Here is a 17,845-nt window from a genome sequence, read left to right on the forward strand (position 1 = left end):
TTGACGGCCACGCGGGCGGCGCCGGCGGTCACGGAGCCGACCCAGCGCAGCAGCTCTGCAGAGGCGTCGGCCGCCTCACTCGCCGCCCGCTCGCGTCGCATGACAGAGCTGCAAGAAAACTCTTCGGACCGCGTCAAGAGCGAACTCACCGCGATGGCGCTCGACGCGTGGTACAATGTCTACTCCACCACGCTGTCGGAGGACCCGAGCCGCATGCCGACGTGCACCGTGACGTTGTCGGAGCCACTCGTTGAGGTGCTGCAGCCGGCAGAGCTCGATCGCCTCATCGGCATCCTCGGGCTCCAGAGAGACGCTGACGGGACAGCACCGCAGAGCTTCTTTGTGACGCCTGGGCTGCTTGGACCCGGCCGGCGCTTTGACCGCCCGCTCATCAACGCGGAGCGCGATGTAAGAGAGTACTTTGACGAGCTGTTTGCCTCCAGGGGAGCCGAAATCACACGACAGTGCCTTGCGAATGAGCGGTGGATTTGGTGACGACCGATACCGTCGTCGCTGTTAGATACTGCCAATGTTTCCAGCGCTGCGTATAGAGCTGCGCAGATGTGTACTCACTTCGAGGGGGTAAAGTGTGTATTTCTCTCTCTCTTTCTCTGTAGGTGGGGGTTTGCTGTGTTGTGGCAATTGCACGAATCTTATACATTACGACTCCGCCGCATGTCCTTTTTTTTTTTCTTGGTTGCTTTGTTTCGCCGCCCTCCCCCTCTTTCTCTTATATCTGTGCTTCTCTTTTTCTTCATTGATACATTTTTCCGCGCGTGTATATGTGTTTCCTCCTTTAAAGGCGATGAGGGCGACAGCCATGCCCTCCTCCAGGCTGAGCGCCCCTGGTGCCTTGCCCGCGAGTGTTGTCAGCGGCAGCACTGTCTTCGTCCTGACACGCGTAGGCGACCGCGTGTGTTACATCCCACGCGGGTAAATGCTGGAGGACCAGCTATACTGCTGGCGCGTAAAGACGGACCACCCGACGGGTCGCATATTCTTTATGAACTGCGGTGGGCTAAGGAAGAGCTGGGCGCTACCAGACGTCTTTGCGAGCAACTACCACGTGGCTATGCAGGAGCTGCGTGGAGGGGTGAGGAGCCTTTCGACACCGCCACAGCCGTCGCCCATTGCGAATACGGTCGCCAGTCGTGCTGAGGCACTTGATGGAGTTGCGGCCAATCAACAACAACAACAATAACAACAATGCTGCCATCAATGGACGTAACTCCGGCATCAACAACATCGGCTGTAGTTTTTCCCTGGCTTCGCCGTCGCACCATACGCCGCAGCGGTTGACGAGGAGCTGGGCTTGTCCGTCCTCCGCCGGTAACGAGACGGTCACGGACATCTACGCAAACGACATGGCATACCTGCAGACGCTCGACAAAGCACAAGCGCCGGAGTTTGCACCGGTCATGACGCGTATGGAGCTCGACGGAGCTTTGGCGCATCCCGACAGCACGTCAGCAGTGCCACCTCCATTGGTGACGCATTTACGCAAGACGATCAGTGATTACATGGAGGAAAATGCCACGCTTAGGCAAAAAAAAAAAGAACATGGAGCAGCAGGAGCGCCTCTGCATGGAGAAGGACCTCACGCTGGCGCTGCTGGAGGAGCGGATGGTGAGCATGAGGTTTCGCATGCAGGAGGTGCTGAGTTCGTATCGTAAAGCTGAGTCCTCGTGAAGTCAACGATGACCGACTGCTGCACTTACACGTGGCAGCAGCAAAGAAATACAAAATCAAAAGCAACAGCAAGAAAAGTGACTGTATGTGTCTCTCGGCTCTATTGGCTTATTACTTCAACTCTGATTTTGCTTCCTTTTACTTTTATTGTGACCCATGAAGATGAGAGAAGTGAATGTCGGCAATGTGCGTTGCGGTGCTGGCGTTTGTTGCGTGTGTCTCGTCGTGGTCGTTGGGGGCACCACTGGAGTCACTAAATGACGGTCTGTCGTCTTCTCCAGTGTTTGAGAAGACGCGGGCGAGTCTGCCGCTCCCACTCGAATCCCTCGGGACATGGTCTCTGGCGCCCCAAACTGCACCAATACACCTCAATGTGAATAAGGCACAACTCAAGGATTGTATTGCAAAATATAATATCAACATCAATACCACCGGTAACGCCACCAACGAAACCACTATGAGTCGCAATTATTGTGCCGGGGCGTCTGAAGGCCTCTTGTGGAAACCACTTGGTCTTGACAGCAATGTGACGGCAGGTGATCCGGCACACGGCATTTTGGTTGCCTCCATAGAGGTTCTAGAAGACTATGAGGGAATTGCGTTACACCTGCTTCTTCACAGCAACCGTAACGCGCGGTCAACTTTTGTTGCACTGTACTTCTGTGGTGAATCTTTGAGGCTGAGAACGGGTATGCCGTGGCGGGCATTCGGCACGTCGGAAGTGAGGCCCTCGCTTTTGAAGCAGTTGATATACCCCAACGGGACAGCAGACGAACTGCTGACCGTCGATCGTTATTTGTATCAAGCAATCAACGGGGATGAGGCTCTCGAACTGTTCTCTGCAGCGTATCGTACACGTGCTGCCCTCAAGGGAAACCCTCCCTCTTTCAGTGGGCTCCATTCTGCTCTAGCTAGTGGAGATGCAGCGACCACATCTGGATTAGACTTTCAACATGTATTTGACGGGTCATGTTTGTGGTTACTTGACGTTGAAGTGAAGTCAGCCTCTTTGGCTGGACGCATGGCATCAACCTGTGGGGACAAGGTTTACTTCGTATCGAGTGGAAATCATTTCGCCTACCTGATTAACAGAATCAACGCAATGTCAATTTTTCTTCTGTTTGTACAGGCGCTTCCATTTCTGTATGGGATCGGCAATCAAATACATTGGATATGCATCTCACGGAGGCATTTGCTCCGTATGTGTGCGGTGCAGCTACGCGTGCTTCTCGTGTGGTCATCCTATAATTTCCACACAGTCACTGTCATGCTTATGCTGTCACCCTTCAAACAGAAGGCAACTTCAATTTTTCTCTTCGCAATGCTCATGATCCACGTGTTGCTGGCGATGCTTTACCTGCTTCTGCAGGGGGGATACAATATTGCCACGACACTTGATGAACACATAACTGCCCAGATGCTTAAGAATCTTCTGTGGGTGTGCCTCTGCACGTGGGCAGGTGGATTTGTTGGGCTTCAGATGGGGGAGAGTGTGCTTCATCCTGTGGTGGTTATCGTTGCTTCCCTTTTGTTTTGGGTGCCACAGTTGCTGCACTCTTTTGCCGAGGTTAACGGGTGTCTGGGCTTTACAGCCCCATTTCTTTTCACGGCGGCGCTGCAGCCTATCGTCCCGATGATCGTTGCTTCCTTTGTGCAAATCGAACCATGGATAATTGTGCCGCGTAGTCAATCAGGGCTGCTTGCTGGGGCAACACTTGTTGCTCTCGAGACGGGTGTGCTTTTTCTGTTTCTGGTGACGAAAGGGAAATACATTTTACCGGGTTGGATGACACCCTGCCGGTATAACTACCGTGTATCATGCAATGTTCTGAGCGAGGTGGCAGAAGGGATATGCGCCATCTGCCGCGAGTCGCTTGCTGACTTGCAGGAGGTCGGCGATGAGTTGTGGCGCGCTCCGTGCGGTCACATCTATCACGCTTCGTGTTTGCGCCACTGGATGCGGGAGCGCATGGTGTGCCCCCTCTGCCGAGTGCCTCTCCCTGAGTACTAACGCTGTTCAATAAAACACCTCCACGATGATGTTGTCTTTTTTTTTTTGTTGTTTATTTCGCAGGTGTCACCCATTTTTTTTTCTCCTCTCCAAAACACCTGTGCTCTCTTTTTTGTTTAACTTCTCCAGCCGGCTTCTGTGTGATTACTTCCTTCAGGAATTTCTGTGTGTTCCGCTTGTTTTTTTTTTTCTGTTTTATGGCGCGCCGCCTGCTTCTCTCCCCCCTCCGCGCCGTGGCACACAGCTCAGGTCGCGCTGCAACAAATTGCTGTTTTCCCTCTCTTCCCTGTCGTTAGTGAAAGGCGGCAAATGCAGGCGTCGAGCAGCACGGCGGGATACCACACGTCATTTGCGTTTCGCCACGCTGCGGAGTTCAGGGACCCACAGGTGCGGGTCCACGGCTACACGGAGCCGTGTCTCACTCCCGCGCAGCACGCCGCCGTCATTGCAGGTGTCTCTCTCACTTCGGCGTGCTTGAAGCGCCCTATCGTCAAGCTGGATGCGTTCTACTTTTTAAGCGATGTGCCGGGGGAGTCGAACCGCATCTACGCCTCGGACAAGCGGGCGCACTTCTTCCGCACGCTGTTTAGCATGCGCTGGTTTACGGGCCAGCCAATTCTCAGGAGCGCTGCGGAGTACATACTGCTGCTCGCGCTCTTCACACGGCTGCGCGAGTGGCTGAAGCGGGCGGGCGGCGTAGCGGCGGGGCTTGCGGCTGGTGGGCTCACTGGCGTCGCGTACACGGCGCTGCGGCACCCGTATGACGTGCTCTGCGCGACAGCGGAGGCGGCTGTTGGTCCCAAGAAGTTTGGTGGTGCTCGGGACGTGCTTCTGACGGCGCTACGTGAGAAGCCGTCAGTGCTGCTTGGCATCTACCGTGGTGTGACGGTGGCGGCGTGTGGGCGGATGATGCAGTACGGTGCACAGTTCGGCGTCTACAATGCAACGCGGTACGACGGGGTGTATCACCACACAGCCCTCCTGTTCCTGTACTGTCATTTCGGCGCGTTCCTCGGGCTTGTGCTGCAGTATCCCTTCATGTCTGTAAGGCACCAGCTGTACATGCGCAATCAGTTTACACGCGGTAAGCCGCACACGTTTCGTTCGTACATCGCGGAGGTGCGGGTACGGCACGGCATCACAAAGATTTACGACGGCTTCTTCACCAGTCGGCCCATTCTGAATGCGGTTCCACCTGCCTTGATGATGACGCTGTATGATGTGTGTGTGCGGCGCTACACGGAGTACCTCCACCCGGAGCTGCAGAAGCTGCACGGAGAGGTGGATCAGCCGCTCTATAGTAGCCGCAAAGTACCTTACGCAGAGTCACTCCCGAAATATGAGTTTGAGCAAAAGTGAATGCTGAGGCTTGCGTGGTGCCGCAATGAGGAAGAGAAGGGAAGAAGGCTATGAATCAAGTGCACAGTGTGTTGATGGCGTGACTCCCAAAACAATTTTGTGTTTCACTTTGTTTGTTTTTTCCTGTCTTGCATGTGGGTGATGTTGAGGCCACTATTAGTGTTGCTGCTGCTATTCTTGTGACTAGTCCCCCCCTTTTTTTTTGCTTTTTTTTTGGTTGCGCTCATCCCCTCTTGTATGTTTTCATGTCCTGCGGCTGCAGGCGAGCTGTATGGGCGACAGAACGCCTGCCGGCGGCCGTCCTTTCTCAAAGGGTGGTTTCTCCGGCCTGCTGCGCTGTGCCGTCGCAGCTGCTGCGCGTCGCGGGCGCACCGCCGGGGGCCGGCTGACTGTTAACGCCCTCCGACCAGAGCGGCCTAGAGCAAATAACGGATGTCGCGGCGACGACAATGACGACACCGTGTGGACGGCGGTTGCCCCTGTGGACGGCTTGGAGCGCGAGCGGGCGAAGCGAGTGAGGGTCGCCTTCGACCGCATTCTCGACCGCGGCTGGATTGGCGTGAGCGAGCAGGACTTGACGCCGCACGAGATGGCGCATGTCAACGCGGTGCGTGAGCACTATGCCCTGCGACGCGACTTGCTGCTGACGCCGAGCTGTAGCGCTGGTCCCGGTAGCAACGTGATTGAGGTGGGCGAGTGGGTCGCCAACGCGAGCGCCCTCAACGCGTCGAGCTGCAACACAGGCGTGCAGGACGGCTTCCTCGCGTTGGTGCAGCAGAGGGCGGAGGAAAGAATGCGGAGAGAGCGTATGCTGCGAAGGCGGTGAGGCACCGGATATATCGTATGTCGCCACCCTGGTGTTCCTCACTGTTTTTTTGTTTCTTTGTAGGCGCTGGCGTTGGGTCTACACGTGCGAACTCACGCTTTGTTTGAATATTTCTTTCCGCCTCCGCTTCTTTTCATACACAAACACACTCACACATAACCACGCTACTATATCTATGTACATTTCTTTTCTTTTCCTTGCGTGTACGGAAAGTAAAGTTACGCGCGTAGTGCGTACACTGCTCTTGATCAGGGGCAGATCAGGTGGCGCGGAATGGACTTTCTGAAACGCACATTCGCCGACGCGAAGCTGCGTCTTCAGGTGTCACGTATGCTTGCCGCCGCCAGCACACACCCCAAGCAGCTGTCGACGGAGTGCCTCGAGTTAGCTGAAAAACATCCGGTTCAGGTCTTGGCTGTCCTGCGTGACAACCTTAACTATCCCAATGCCGAACAGTCGTACGCGTACTTGTTACTGCTAGAGAAGCTTGTGGACTCCTGCAGCTACTCCTTTCACACAGCTATGGCGCGTGACGCTACGCTCCATGAGAAGTTAGTTAATCTGGCCGTCACGCGGGCGGAGGGAATAGGCCACCGAAGGGTGCGTCGCCTCGCACGACTGACGCTTCTAGAATACTCGCGCATGTTCGCCGACGATAGGGATCTGCAGAGTCTCTCGCAGCTCGCCGGCGTCGTGGAGAGGCGCACCGGCCGGAAGCTGATGCGCGCCCTCGAGGTGGAGCGAAAGGCCGTCAAGTTCATCGAGCCTCGGCCAGAGGATATCATCCCTATTACCCCTCATGAGTGGTCGACAAAGGCGTCACCACAGCGGCAGAAGCCGACGACATGGTCTTGCCACATCTGCACTTACATGAACAAGGCCTACGCGACAAAGTGCCTCACATGCCGAACACCGAGGTTGACACGTACCGCAACACCGCCGCCCGTTGGGTTGACGAACGGAACGGTTGCGCCTGAAGAGAAAGTCTTCAACGGGACTGTGTTGCATGATCAGAACGGTCGCTGTGCCAACCTGCCAATTCTTCTCCATGATGAATGCGATGGCGGGCCTGTTTTTCTCCACAGTAGTGAGGAGTGCCCACCTTCAAACGAAAACGCAGCAGAAAACGTTGCAGTTGTCACGGAACACACTGCGTAGTGATGAAAACCCCTGTGGGAGGCCAGCATGCTTAAATTGACCCTACCGAATACCTCCGTGTGCTGTGAATCTCATGACACCAAACCTGAAGCCTCACATACCTATATCATCCCACTCCTTTCGCATTCCTTGGCGAAGCCCAACTATGATTTGGGGTATCTATGGGGAAGAGGGACGAAGTGCTACGGTCAGCAGATGCATCTCTGCTTCTCTTCTCCTCCTAGGTGTGAAAGGTGAGAGGATCCGAGATTGTGTATGTGTGCGTCTGAATCCACAACACGGAGTGAGTAATGATGAGCCTTTCTGTGCAAGATGCGATCAATTATTTGCAGAAGTTTTTGGATGATCCCAGCTGCCCGAGATTCCATGTCATTCCAGAGGTCACTCAATCGGAGAACAGGGAGGAGCAATCATTCATGGAATGCTGCTGGAATTCTGCACTTCAAAACGCAAAGGAGGGCACCAGTATCGCCACAATCACCGCTGCTGCCGCCGCGGCCACACGTGTGGCTCATTCTTCGTGGCCTGTACCAGAGTCACCGCGGAAAGCCTCAGTGTTATACTACGACACACCGTCGCTTGAGGCCCCGACAACTCCACCGACGAGTGCAGTTGATGCAGAGGGATTTTTCTCCACAGCTGTTGTCCCCACAGACCCAGGCATGAGCGGTCGCTGTGGTCGTAACGGCGTCGCCTGGGTGGTGTTGTAGGCCATTTGGTATATGCTCATATATATATATATATATACATATTCCACTGTCTTTCTCTGGTTGTGTGTATGTGTGGGTGTTGTAGGTGTCTATATCAATGATATTCCAAGCTGCGGAACGGGTGAACAGATGCAATGCGGCACCTCTCTAACCTGCAGCGTGGCACCTTATTTTCTTTGCTCTCTTTTACTTCCATTGCATGTAGAGCACGCGCAACGGTGCACGATGCCGAAGGAGCAGCGCAGCGTTCCGATGGGCGTCATCACCGCCGAGCCTATCCACGCAGTCTCCAAGAAGCTGAAGTTCGCCACGCAGGTTACCACCTTGGGCAAGGCGGCCCCACGCAAGGCGGCAAAGAAGAGTGAACCAGTGGGCCTTAAGACAGGCGGCAGCCAGAGCGGCATGGTCTTCAACAAGGGCTTCGGGCAGCATATTCTGAAGAACCCGCTCGTCATCGCCGCCATCGTCGAGAAGGCGGCAATTAAGCCTACTGACGTTGTGCTGGAGATCGGTCCCGGAACAGGGAACCTCACTGAGAAGCTGCTGCAAACAGCAAAGAAAGTGATCGCCTTTGAGGTGGACCCGCGAATGGTGGCCGAGCTCAACAAGCGATTCCAGAATACCCCGCTCGCGGCGAAGCTGCAAGTGGTGCGGGGAAACTGCCTGGAGCACGAGTTCCCCTTCTTTGACAAGTGTGTGGCAAATGTGCCGTACGCCATTTCCTCCGCCCTAGTGTTTAAGCTGTTGAAGAAGCCAACGTTCAAGTGCGCGGTACTAATGTTCCAGCGGGAGTTCGCCCTTCGTGTTTGTGCGCAGCCAGGCACCGAGGCGTACTGCCGCCTCTCGGTCAACTCCCAGCTCCTGGCGCGCTGCAGCCACTTGATGAAGATCAGCAAGAACAGCTTTAATCCGCCACCGAAGGTGGAGTCGAGCGTCATTCGACTCGATCCGAAGCATCCTGCTCCGGACGTGGACTTTGAGGAGTGGGACGGACTCGTCAAATTTATTTTCAACAGAAAGAATAAGAAGGTGTCATCTATTTTCCGCACCAAGAACGCAGTGCAGACACTTTACAAGAAGTACTGCAGCTATCAGAAGATGGAGGGTTCCAAGGACGTCAAGAGCCTTGCTGAATTTAAGGAGCACTTAGAGTCGGTGATGCAAGATCCCTTATTCGATAAGCGGGCGCGGATGCTGGACCAGGAGAGTATCATGGACCTCCTCTGCCGCTTCACTACGAATGGCATTCACTTTATTTAGGAATGCCGAAAAAAAGAATGGGAGTGAAAGTGTGAAGAGACGCGTTCGTCTGAGAGGCGAAGGTCCGTGCTTGGAGGTCTTCGAATCACTTGCTGCTAAGTGGAGTACAGACTCGTGTAAGACACGGGATTGCCAAATCTCGTATTTTCAGAATAACGAAGCATTTTCTTCTTGCATTTTCACCATCCGTTTACTGATGGCGCTGTTTTTTTGTTTTTTTGTTTCACCCGAGCCCTTTTTCTCTCTTTGTCAGTTTGATAGGGATCTTTCTGTGCGTTTCTCTTCGAAATTATTATTATTATTATTATTATTATTATTATTATAGAACCAAAGCTATCAACTTGTTGTGATGTTGCGCCACAGGCTGCTAACTCCGGCTGCTGCCCACTGCTTCTCACCCCTGCAACTATCGAAGCGCCGCTTCACCGACAAGATTGCTGTTGGGTCCGTTGCGGCGTTGTCAACCAGCATGACGATTCTTGGTATCTTCCACCTCATTGTGACGCCGGTAAGCCCGACAATTGCCGTTGCAACTATTTCAGCAGCAACGGTGAGTGGGGCACTTGTCGTCTTTGAGGGCGGCAATGAAGGCGGCACGACGTTTGGTGCTGTCCTTGGCGTCTTCTTTGGCGCAATGGGCGGCTACTACGCTAAGTCATCTAAGGAACCGTGGCGTAAGTGATTCCAGCAGCAGCGGTGTATGTGCATTGGGAGAGCGGCAAAAAAGAGGGTCTCGCACTTAACAGAGAAGGCGGTAAAAAGGCCATTCGTGCCGTCATTAGCGCGCCCCCTATTTGCGTGCCCATCTTTTTGTTGACCTCTCGCCAGTGCTGGTGACCCACACGCACACACATGCATGCACACAAACTTGTATCAAGGCATTGTCTCCCTGGTTTCTTGCTCCCGTTTCTGGTATTTCTTCTGTTTGGTTGCTCTCATTCTCCATTTCACACACACACACACACGCCCACAGGGAGAGAGAGAGAGAGAAACGGCGGTAGTTCGTGGTGAATGCTGCGGCTCGGTTTAGTGCGGCGGATGGCGCTGCCGAAACTCATCGGTGCCGTTCGCAGGACGCCTGCGTACTTGCGGCACGCGCCACCAGGGATGTACGTGACGTGTGACTTCGAGCGGAGTCAAAGACACACAACGCTGCTCGTTGACGCGTCGGTCGAGGGTGAGCCCCCACTCACGAATGGCGTCTACTTGCTCTCCACCACGTCCGGAGACGACGTTGCGTTCCGCCAGGCGCGTAGCGCGTTGATTGGCCTGCCGTTCGCGCGCGACGCGGCACAGGCGGCGCACTTCGTAGACAGCACTCTGCGGTCCGCATTGACCCGAAGCGGCGCGTCGATCCCCGTCGATGGCATCGAGACACTCGTCATTCCCGAGCTGCACCCGTTTGCCGCACACGCCGTCAAGGAGTTGCTTGCACACATGCCGCAGATGAAGGTGGCGTGCAGCCCATTGGCCGCCGCGTTCCTCTCTGACGGTGATTTCTTCGCCGGCGTGCGGAAGGCGATGTGCGACAACGACACACGCCTAGCCGAAGCGTCGATCACCTTTGCGGACGTGCCGCAACGGAACATCATCTCGCTGGAGGATGGGGCTACGGTCTCGGTTGCTGGCGAGGACCGTCAGCTGCGCGTGGCGAGCGGCGACCTGACGGTGGCGCGGGAGAGGTGGCGGCGCGAGCGCAAAAACAAACTGAAACACTTTGAGTCGTACGCACTCTTTCTGTACGACCCTGCCTTCTACGCGGTGCTAGCGGGCCCCTCCGCTGGCGTGCACTTCTCGTGGCTGCCCTTCGTCGTTCACGAAGCGGACGTCGCAGCGCTGCTGCCGCTGCCAGACTTTCTTGCCTCGCACAAGTCTGGCGTCTCACCGCTGCTGGAGGTGTGGCGGCCGCGCGAGCAGGCGCGTGTGGCTGCGACAGCTCTGGCGAAGTTTCCCGAGGCACAGCGCGTGCTGACGGCGTGTTACGGTGAGGTCTCTGGCGGCGCCGACGGGTACCTCGAGCGGCTGCAGCAAAGTGCGNAGCGCGTGCTGACGGCGTGTTACGGTGAGGTCTCTGGCGGCGCCGACGGGTACCTCGAGCGGCTGCAGCAAAGTGCGCAGAAGTTGGAGGAGCTGCGGAGTCGCCTGGGCCGTCGCTTGGCGGCCGAAACCTCCCGCGACATGGGGAGGTGGAGCAGCGTTCTGGAGGACAAGATCATGAAGGAAATCCTCTTCACCAACACGGCGGCGATGAAGACGGAGGAGGCGGTGGCAGCTGCTCACAAGGAGTGGGCGAGCAACTTTTACCTGAGCAGGCTGTCGCGCTCTCTCGCTTACGCCAGTGCCACACTTTCCCCCGATACTTCCTCAGACGACACTCGTCAGACTGCAGCGGTAGAGGCGAAATCATCATCATCATCACCATCATCGGCCACTGTTGCGGGGAGGAGGGAGAAGCAGGAAGGGGCGGACAGCATGCAGCTGCTGAAGCGCCACCTCGAGAAGCGGGGGATGGCGTCGCTCTCAAGCATTGTGGAGCGGGAGGAGATTGATGTGCCAGTGTTCCTCGCGATGAGCCCCGATGACTTCAAGAAGGTGTTTAAGGCAACGTTTGGTGTCATTAAGAAGATGGAGCTGCTGCAGCAAGAGCTCCGGGCTTTACAGTAAGATCAAAAGACACACACACACACACACACACACACACACGTGCAGGGTGAGAGGGAAAGAAAGAAAGAGGAAGAGGGAGAGAGAAACAATGACGGAAGGAGAGTTTGTATGTTTGATGAATCCGGCATCAGCCTTACTGCAATCACCACCACCGCCACCACTACACCAAAATTGCACTCACCGCCCACGAGGTGTGGGACCACTCCTTTCAGTCTGTTTCGCCTCGTGCAGAAGGAGTAATTCATAATACGATGAAGCGCGCGAGGAGCACCTCCCCACAGATCCTCAAGAAAAAACTTCTGCCGATCTCTTCACTCTCCGATTGGAAGTTGCTTCATAACTCCGTCTTGGTGCTACCACCATCTGTTGATCTAGTGCGACGTTCTCTTGTTGGTGTCGCCGGGGAGAGCTCGTACTTCAAGGTGGCGGCGTTCGACTTGGATGACACGCTTATTGTACCACGGAATGGGGCGGTGTTCCCGCGCGATGATCCCAGCGACTGGAAGTGGCTTTTGCCGGTAGTGCCGAGCCATCTGCGGCTTCTGTACGACGAAGGCTTCATGTTAGTGGTGCTGAGCAATCAGTCCGGCATCGGGGGGAAGGGATGGAATGAAAAGAAAGCGGAGGCCATCAAGCAGAAGATCATTGCTGTCAGCAAAGCGCTTAACATACCGCTAGCGGCTTTTATCTCCACAAAGGAAGACGTGTGGCGCAAGCCAAACGTGGGGATGTGGACACTCCTCCAGGAGCACGCAAGTGCTGCCATGACAAAGGAAGTGACGATAGCTGAGGGACCTTCTGGGTTTGTCTTCTACGCGGGTGACGCGGCGGGACGTAAAACACCTACGCTCGCTGGGCGAAAGAAGGATTTCAGTTGTTCTGACAGAAAGTTTGCCTTCAATATCAGGGTTCCATTTTTAACGCCAGAGCAGTTGTACCGTTGTCCCGCCGGTGAGCTACTTGAGGGCGATGAGCATCATCATGGTGGAAGTGATGTTGACTGGCGTCTCTCCAGTCAACTCTTGGCGTTGGGAACTGCACCACCGTGCGAGATTGATTGGGGCGGCGTTGGACCCAATGAGCTGAAAGCCCTGCCGTCTTCATACGAAAAGCTGCCGATTGCCCGCACCACCGCAGACGGCACCCGCAGCATCGTGCAGCTGCCCACAACGGCGACATTCGATCGTGAGTCTCAGGAGTTGGTGGTGTTTGTGGGCTGCCCTGGCTGCGGCAAGACAACGTTCTTTAACCGTTTCTTTAAACCGGCAGGCTACGCACACATCAACCGCGATACACTGAAGACGAAGGAGAAGTGCCTACTGGAAGCGGAGCGCTGCTGGAAGGCCGGTAAAAGTCTTGTCATTGACAATACGAACCCTTCGCATGACGACTGCATGCAGTTCATACGCTTGGTGAAGCGGCTAAACCCACAGCGCACACCCCTTCCTGTGCGTGTGTTTGTGTTCCAGGCATCGAAGGAGTTGTCGATGCACATGTCCAACGTGCGAGCGAGGCTTGGCCTCGCACCAAGGATTAGTCGGATCGCCTATAACGTGTTCCAGTCCAAGTATGAAGCTTGGACGGTGGCCTCTCTGAAGTCGGCGGGCATCGAGGAGCTGCTGGAGATTCCACCCGTGGCGTGTTTTGACGGATTGCATGAAGACACACGACGGGAGTTCTTTCTGCTCTCATGATAACTATCCCCGACCTTCTTTGTGGCAGACTGTGTGTCTTCAGCCGTTCTTCCCCATTCCTTCAGCCTGGAACGGGAGATTCCAAACTGCCTGACTCTATGCATGTCTTCTCTCTTTGTGTTCCTCTCGTCGCCCTCTTCCCCATAACAACAACCAAAAAAAAGGATCACTAAGGTTTTTTTTTTTTTACACACATCAAAAGAAGCAAAAAGGCAGGATGTCGATGAAGGTTGGTTACATTGGCCTCGGGCTAATGGGAAGTTCGATGGCAGCGAACATACTCAAGGCTGGCTTCCCGCTGGTGGTCTTTAACCGTACCAAGGCAAAGATGGACACGCTGGTGGCACAGGGCGCTGCGACGGCCATCTCTCCGGCGGATCTTGCCGCCAAGTCAGATGTCGTTATCACAAACGTCTCGGATTCGAAGGATGTGTACGAGGTGATGTTCGGCAAAGACGGTGTTTCTGCCGGCATTCGTTCAGGCTCTATCCTCATCGACAACAGCACAATAAAGCCATCAACCGCCAGGGAGATCGCGGAGCGAATGTGGAATGAGAAGAAGGTCCGATGCCTTGATGCGCCTGTCTCCGGTGGTGACATCGGCGCGCGAAATGGCACACTGACCATCATGGTGGGCGGCGACGCGGAGGCACTTCGCAAAGTGATGCCGGTCCTGCAGGCGATGGGCAAAACGATTACGCACATCGGTGACAGCGGTGCCGGTCAGGTGTGCAAGGCGGCCAATCAGATCATGGTCGCCGCGCAGATGGTGGCAATGGGCGAGATGCTCGTCTTTTCGGAGAAATGTGGCGTGGACGCTGAAAAGGTGATCGAGGCTGTTAAGGGCGGGGCGGCGCAGTGCTGGACACTCGATGTGAAGCCGCCGCGTCTCTTTTCGGGCAACCGCGAACCCGGCTTTAAGGCAGCCCTGCAGAGTAAAGACCTCGGCATCGTGATGGACTCCGCGAAGGAGTTTGGGGTTCCGCTGCCGACCACCGCTGTCAACGCGCAGTTGTTCCAGTCAATGATCCAGAACGGCGAGGGTGACAAGGACAACTCGGCGGTTTTGGGCGTCTTGGAGCGAATGGCGAATTGCCACATCAAGGAAACAAAGCAGTAGATCAACAGCATGGTTATTCTTGTTTTTAAGTCCATTGGGTGGGGAGGGAGAGCACATCATATATATTGGAAAAAAGGGGCATAATGATGGTGGACGACACTTTTAAGCCTTTCATCAGGTTGGTAACGTTTCGCATGTGTTGCGCTTCCATACGCACAACAGCCAGTGACATGCACACAACGACACACGCCTAGAGACTCTCTTTTCTCTGCCTTTCTCTCTTTCTTTGCATGTTTTATTTTGGTTTCCACTCCCCTCCCCTCCCCCCTTTCACAGCCACGCAGGTGCGCCTGGCAGCGATGCCAGCTTCTGTCCACAACCATATTGATGAGAAGTTGTACCACCATTTGCGGCTGTTCCTTCCAAAGGAGCTTGGCGAAAGGGCACGGGTTGTGTTGGAGCAGGCTCTTGAACTTTTTGCCAATGATCGGCATTTCGACGTTTTGGCATGCATTGACGGTCTACTAAAAGAATGTGCGGAGACACCAGCGCCGCTCTTACCGTTGCTTCAGGCAGCTGTTGAGCCCGCCAACTCTGTGGACCCCGACGCCGCCGCCAGCACCACCGTTGTCGCTTTGCCGTCCGCCCTCAGTATTGAATTATTCATGGGCTTCATTCGTCAGTCGGTGATGTATCGCGTGGCATCTGAGAAGGTGCGGCGCTGTCGCTCTCTCCTAGACGACATTTGCAACAGGGAGAGCTGGCAGCCTGTGAGCACCATCGATGCCACTGGTAGCGGGACGTTTTACCGCTTTGATGAAACAACGCATACACACCTCTTCAAGGTGATAGGCGACGTGCCAAGCAGCGTGATGCGCGTGATGGGTGTTCTGATGGAGTTGGATCTCTACTCTGAGTGGTTCCCTTTCTGTTTTCACGCAACGCTGCAGGGGGAAGTAACTCGCTTCCACAAGGCATCACATTTGGCGATCCGTCTGCCCTGGCCATTTGCCAACCGCGACATGTTTCTGGAGGGCTACGGCGTGGACGATCTCACGGAGAACAGACGCGTTGTCGTTGTGTCTCACAGTTTGTGCGAAGACGGCCCGATGCCACCTGAAGTGCGGCCGCCCGAGCCGAGCGCGTGCGTGCGTCTCGAGATGCAATGCGGTGGGTTTTTGGTGGAGGCCGTGAGCCCGGTGAAGTGTCGCGTCTCATTTATCGTAAACGTCGACCCGAAGTTGCCACATGCACCGATGTGGGCGGTCAATTGGGCATCAGGGAAGCTCGTTTGGGCAATCCTGCACGAGATCAGCAAGACAGCGAAGCAGTCGGATAACGACAAGAGCAAATATGCTGAACGTCGCCGTCAACGACCTGATGTCTATGAATACTTGCAGGAGCGCTACCACCAGATCTGTGGTCTTCATTTTCCGGATTGGGAGTGACCACAGTGGCAATGTAGCGAGGGAAATGAACACTTCGTGGTGACTGCCTCCGCTTCTTCTTGCGAAGGGACACATCTTGCTACAACCCTTGAATCTGCATGATTCCCGGTGACTCCTCCTGCACCCCCTTCCCCCGCTGTGACCTTTTTGTTTTTTTTCGTTCGCTTTGCTTCCTTTTCGTCGTGTGAGCCGTAGGTGTGGGTCTGATGAGGCTTGGGCTGTGGAACTGGTTCAGCGTGGAGCTCGAGGCGAGCGAGTGCGCGGAACTCAAACAACTCTTGGTGGATCGCACCACACTTGAGGGGAGCGAATGTGAAGACTTTTGTCGCCTTCTGTGGATGTGCCGTATTATCGCTGCGGATCAGCGTGTAGTGTGGGAGCACCTCTCCGCCTCATTCACGGACACATTTAGACATTCCGTAGACCAGTGGAACGAGCAGTTGGCTGTGAAGGTATTGCGGGCACGGGTGGACAGCATGGACGACGCAGAAGTTGCGTTACAGCTGCGCGAGAAGCTTGAGCGACATCTCACCGCTGCACTAAAGCCGATGACTGCAACCTTGCCTCGTGTGGAGCTGAGGGACGCTGCAAAGAGGGCGGGGGACTGCCCATACATGGTGGTTCCCGCGGCAGAGGGTGCAGAGGGTTCACTCGTATGCAGCGCTCCGCTTCCTGCATTTGGAGAACTTTTGCGCATTCCACGCGAGCGCATGTTCTTCGTGGATACAGTCGTGAAGTACAGTGAGTTGGGGCGGGCTGTGCAGTCCTCCGCCGAGCTCTCCAGTATGCTGAATGGTGAGGAGCCGCTGCTTGTTCTCGCCCTTATCTACGAGCGTCACGTGGCAGCGACATCGCACTGGAGTGAACTCCTGGCGTCGTGCCCGAGCGTGTACCCCACTGTTCCGGGCTTCTGGGACTGGGACGACCTCGCTGAGCTGGAGGGCCTCGATATTCTGGACGATGTTTTGGCCAAGCGTGCGCAGCTGGTACAGTTTCATGAGGAAATTAAGGCCGTCTTGCCCTTCATTTATGAGGCTCTCGAAGGACGTAGTGCACTTGAGAGGGATGAATTTTTGGGCTGCTTCACTGTTGAGACGGTGATGTGGGCCCGTGCAACATTTGACTCTCGCGCGTTTAACCTGAACATTGACGGGCGCGTCGTGTTGGCGCTGGTGCCCGTGGCAGACATGATTAATCACGGCAATCGCTCCAATGTGCTTGTGCGGAAGGTCGAGCCTGACGGGGGAGACTTTGTCATGCAGGTCGGGGCGAGCTTGACTGCCGAGGACGTTGGGCTTGAACTGTGGATGAGTTACGGTCCTTTGCAGAACTGGGAGCTTCTTCAGTTCTACGGCTTTGTGATTGAAGACAACGAGCATGATAAGCTGCCCTTTCCGTTCAATGTTCCCGAAAGCGACACTGCTGATGTCTGGGAGGAGCGGAGAGCTTCGCTTGTGGCGAAGTATGGACTGCATCTTGTGGGGCGTTGCTGGATTGGCTACGACGGCTGCCCTCCGGCTGCCCTCATCGCACTTCTGCGCGTGCACCTGGCGGAGGCAGAGGAGTTTGATATGATGGAGCGCAACAGCCCGTTTGCAATGGTGGGCGCCGACACGGAGAGGCGGGTCGTTGACACTGTATCCGAAACAATCCACTGTATTCTTGAACTTTCAGGTACGTCGCTGGAGGAGGATGAGCGCTTGCTGGAGGCGGACGCACAAATGGGGGTACACAATGAGGACGCCGAGGACGCAGGTGCCCTTTCGAACAATAGAAGACTCGGTATTGTCCTCCGTTTGGGGCTCAAGCGCATTGCCTACCGAACATTGGAGTGGTGTGCGGCTGCTTTTGCTGCACTTGAGACGGAGAATTCATCTGGCGGTAGTGATAAACACAACGAGTAAGACATAGCCCTCTTTTGTTTCTCGCCCTCTTTGTGTGTGTGTGTGTGTGTGTGTGTGTGTGT

At 55.3% G+C, this 17,845-nt stretch overlaps 14 protein-coding genes across 14 annotated transcripts; all 14 read left to right on the plus strand.

The window, feature by feature from the left end:
• Positions 1-99: 99 nt before the first annotated feature.
• On the plus strand, positions 100-495 carry DQ04_03291000 (hypothetical protein; the record flags this gene model as incomplete). The annotated part of the gene is made up of 1 exon (XM_009312698.1): positions 100-495. The coding sequence occupies one exon, from the start codon at positions 100-102 to the stop codon at positions 493-495; it is 396 nt and encodes a 131-aa protein (XP_009310973.1).
• Positions 496-1,166: 671 nt separating this feature from the next.
• DQ04_03291010 (hypothetical protein) lies at positions 1,167-1,673 on the plus strand (the record flags this gene model as incomplete). Its single annotated transcript, XM_009312699.1, has 1 exon — positions 1,167-1,673. The coding sequence occupies one exon, from the start codon at positions 1,167-1,169 to the stop codon at positions 1,671-1,673; it is 507 nt and encodes a 168-aa protein (XP_009310974.1).
• Positions 1,674-1,864: 191 nt separating this feature from the next.
• DQ04_03291020 (hypothetical protein) lies at positions 1,865-3,700 on the plus strand (the record flags this gene model as incomplete). The annotated part of the gene is made up of 1 exon (XM_009312700.1): positions 1,865-3,700. The coding sequence occupies one exon, from the start codon at positions 1,865-1,867 to the stop codon at positions 3,698-3,700; it is 1,836 nt and encodes a 611-aa protein (XP_009310975.1).
• Positions 3,701-4,009: 309 nt separating this feature from the next.
• Positions 4,010-5,059, plus strand: DQ04_03291030 (solute carrier family 25 (mitochondrial adenine nucleotide translocator), member 4/5/6/31; the record flags this gene model as incomplete). Its single annotated transcript, XM_009312701.1, has 1 exon — positions 4,010-5,059. The coding sequence occupies one exon, from the start codon at positions 4,010-4,012 to the stop codon at positions 5,057-5,059; it is 1,050 nt and encodes a 349-aa protein (XP_009310976.1).
• A 271-nt stretch (positions 5,060-5,330) lies between these two features.
• On the plus strand, positions 5,331-5,885 carry DQ04_03291040 (hypothetical protein; the record flags this gene model as incomplete). The annotated part of the gene is made up of 1 exon (XM_009312702.1): positions 5,331-5,885. One exon carries the CDS (start codon positions 5,331-5,333, stop codon positions 5,883-5,885), a length of 555 nt encoding a protein of 184 aa, XP_009310977.1.
• Positions 5,886-6,158: 273 nt separating this feature from the next.
• Positions 6,159-7,043, plus strand: DQ04_03291050 (hypothetical protein; the record flags this gene model as incomplete). The annotated part of the gene is made up of 1 exon (XM_009312703.1): positions 6,159-7,043. One exon carries the CDS (start codon positions 6,159-6,161, stop codon positions 7,041-7,043), a length of 885 nt encoding a protein of 294 aa, XP_009310978.1.
• A 290-nt stretch (positions 7,044-7,333) lies between these two features.
• DQ04_03291060 (hypothetical protein) lies at positions 7,334-7,753 on the plus strand (the record flags this gene model as incomplete). Its single annotated transcript, XM_009312704.1, has 1 exon — positions 7,334-7,753. The coding sequence occupies one exon, from the start codon at positions 7,334-7,336 to the stop codon at positions 7,751-7,753; it is 420 nt and encodes a 139-aa protein (XP_009310979.1).
• Positions 7,754-7,978: 225 nt separating this feature from the next.
• Positions 7,979-9,013, plus strand: DQ04_03291070 (putative ribosomal RNA adenine dimethylase family protein; the record flags this gene model as incomplete). Its single annotated transcript, XM_009312705.1, has 1 exon — positions 7,979-9,013. The coding sequence occupies one exon, from the start codon at positions 7,979-7,981 to the stop codon at positions 9,011-9,013; it is 1,035 nt and encodes a 344-aa protein (XP_009310980.1).
• A 349-nt stretch (positions 9,014-9,362) lies between these two features.
• DQ04_03291080 (hypothetical protein) lies at positions 9,363-9,695 on the plus strand (the record flags this gene model as incomplete). The annotated part of the gene is made up of 1 exon (XM_009312706.1): positions 9,363-9,695. One exon carries the CDS (start codon positions 9,363-9,365, stop codon positions 9,693-9,695), a length of 333 nt encoding a protein of 110 aa, XP_009310981.1.
• Positions 9,696-10,024: 329 nt separating this feature from the next.
• DQ04_03291090 (putative serine peptidase) lies at positions 10,025-11,677 on the plus strand (the record flags this gene model as incomplete). The annotated part of the gene is made up of 1 exon (XM_009312707.1): positions 10,025-11,677. The coding sequence occupies one exon, from the start codon at positions 10,025-10,027 to the stop codon at positions 11,675-11,677; it is 1,653 nt and encodes a 550-aa protein (XP_009310982.1).
• A 251-nt stretch (positions 11,678-11,928) lies between these two features.
• Positions 11,929-13,371, plus strand: DQ04_03291100 (putative polynucleotide kinase 3-phosphatase; the record flags this gene model as incomplete). The annotated part of the gene is made up of 1 exon (XM_009312708.1): positions 11,929-13,371. One exon carries the CDS (start codon positions 11,929-11,931, stop codon positions 13,369-13,371), a length of 1,443 nt encoding a protein of 480 aa, XP_009310983.1.
• A 217-nt stretch (positions 13,372-13,588) lies between these two features.
• On the plus strand, positions 13,589-14,491 carry DQ04_03291110 (2-hydroxy-3-oxopropionate reductase; the record flags this gene model as incomplete). Its single annotated transcript, XM_009312709.1, has 1 exon — positions 13,589-14,491. The coding sequence occupies one exon, from the start codon at positions 13,589-13,591 to the stop codon at positions 14,489-14,491; it is 903 nt and encodes a 300-aa protein (XP_009310984.1).
• Positions 14,492-14,790: 299 nt separating this feature from the next.
• DQ04_03291120 (hypothetical protein) lies at positions 14,791-15,879 on the plus strand (the record flags this gene model as incomplete). Its single annotated transcript, XM_009312710.1, has 1 exon — positions 14,791-15,879. One exon carries the CDS (start codon positions 14,791-14,793, stop codon positions 15,877-15,879), a length of 1,089 nt encoding a protein of 362 aa, XP_009310985.1.
• Positions 15,880-16,085: 206 nt separating this feature from the next.
• On the plus strand, positions 16,086-17,783 carry DQ04_03291130 (SET domain containing protein; the record flags this gene model as incomplete). The annotated part of the gene is made up of 1 exon (XM_009312711.1): positions 16,086-17,783. The coding sequence occupies one exon, from the start codon at positions 16,086-16,088 to the stop codon at positions 17,781-17,783; it is 1,698 nt and encodes a 565-aa protein (XP_009310986.1).
• Positions 17,784-17,845: the final 62 nt, after the last annotated feature.

Source organism: Trypanosoma grayi (assembly GCF_000691245.1).
Source record: "Trypanosoma grayi strain ANR4 Tgr_329_V1, whole genome shotgun sequence".
NCBI lineage: Eukaryota > Euglenozoa > Kinetoplastea > Trypanosomatida > Trypanosomatidae > Trypanosoma > Trypanosoma grayi.